The sequence below is a fragment of the Apaloderma vittatum genome, unplaced genomic scaffold, assembly GCF_000703405.1.
Source record: "Apaloderma vittatum isolate BGI_N311 unplaced genomic scaffold, ASM70340v1 scaffold24746, whole genome shotgun sequence".
Lineage (NCBI taxonomy): Eukaryota > Metazoa > Chordata > Aves > Trogoniformes > Trogonidae > Apaloderma > Apaloderma vittatum.
The window spans coordinates 4,538-4,875 of record NW_009723706.1 but is presented as its reverse complement, the minus strand read 5'-3'; the positions used below and the strand labels follow the sequence as shown (position 1 = coordinate 4,875).

Sequence of the window (338 nt, the reverse complement as noted above, 5' to 3'; positions counted from 1 at the left end):
TCTGCCCAGCACAGGGGGTTTTGGCACAGAGCTTACCAGTATTTGAGTGTCCTTGACTGTTTCTTTCCCATGGCAGCTGAGAGGAGGGCTGTCACCATGACATAATACACGCCTGCTGCACCCATGGCATGACCGGAGGGGCTCCCTGGGAGAGAAGAGAGCCGCAGGTCAGACCCTGTTCAAAGCCCCTCATGCCCGAGGGGCTCCCAGGCAGCGGCCTTGGGGCCTGTGGCATTGGGCAGCAGAGCACCCAGCACCTGCACCCCAGCAGCCATGGTGCCACCTCCATGACAGGCACCCAGCTCTGTCCCCGGGTGCCCGCAAGGCTGGAGCAGGGG

The 338-nt window shown here is 63.0% G+C and overlaps 1 protein-coding gene across 1 annotated transcript in view; it reads right to left on the bottom strand.

Moving 5' to 3' along the window:
* G6PC (glucose-6-phosphatase, catalytic subunit) overlaps nucleotides 1-338 on the bottom strand; it is a 2,821-nt gene that overhangs the window by 1,196 nt on the left and 1,287 nt on the right. The window contains exon 3 of the mRNA XM_009872230.1: nucleotides 37-145. Coding sequence (XP_009870532.1) covers nucleotides 37-145 — 109 coding nt within the window. The remainder of the gene's footprint in view (nucleotides 1-36; nucleotides 146-338) is intronic.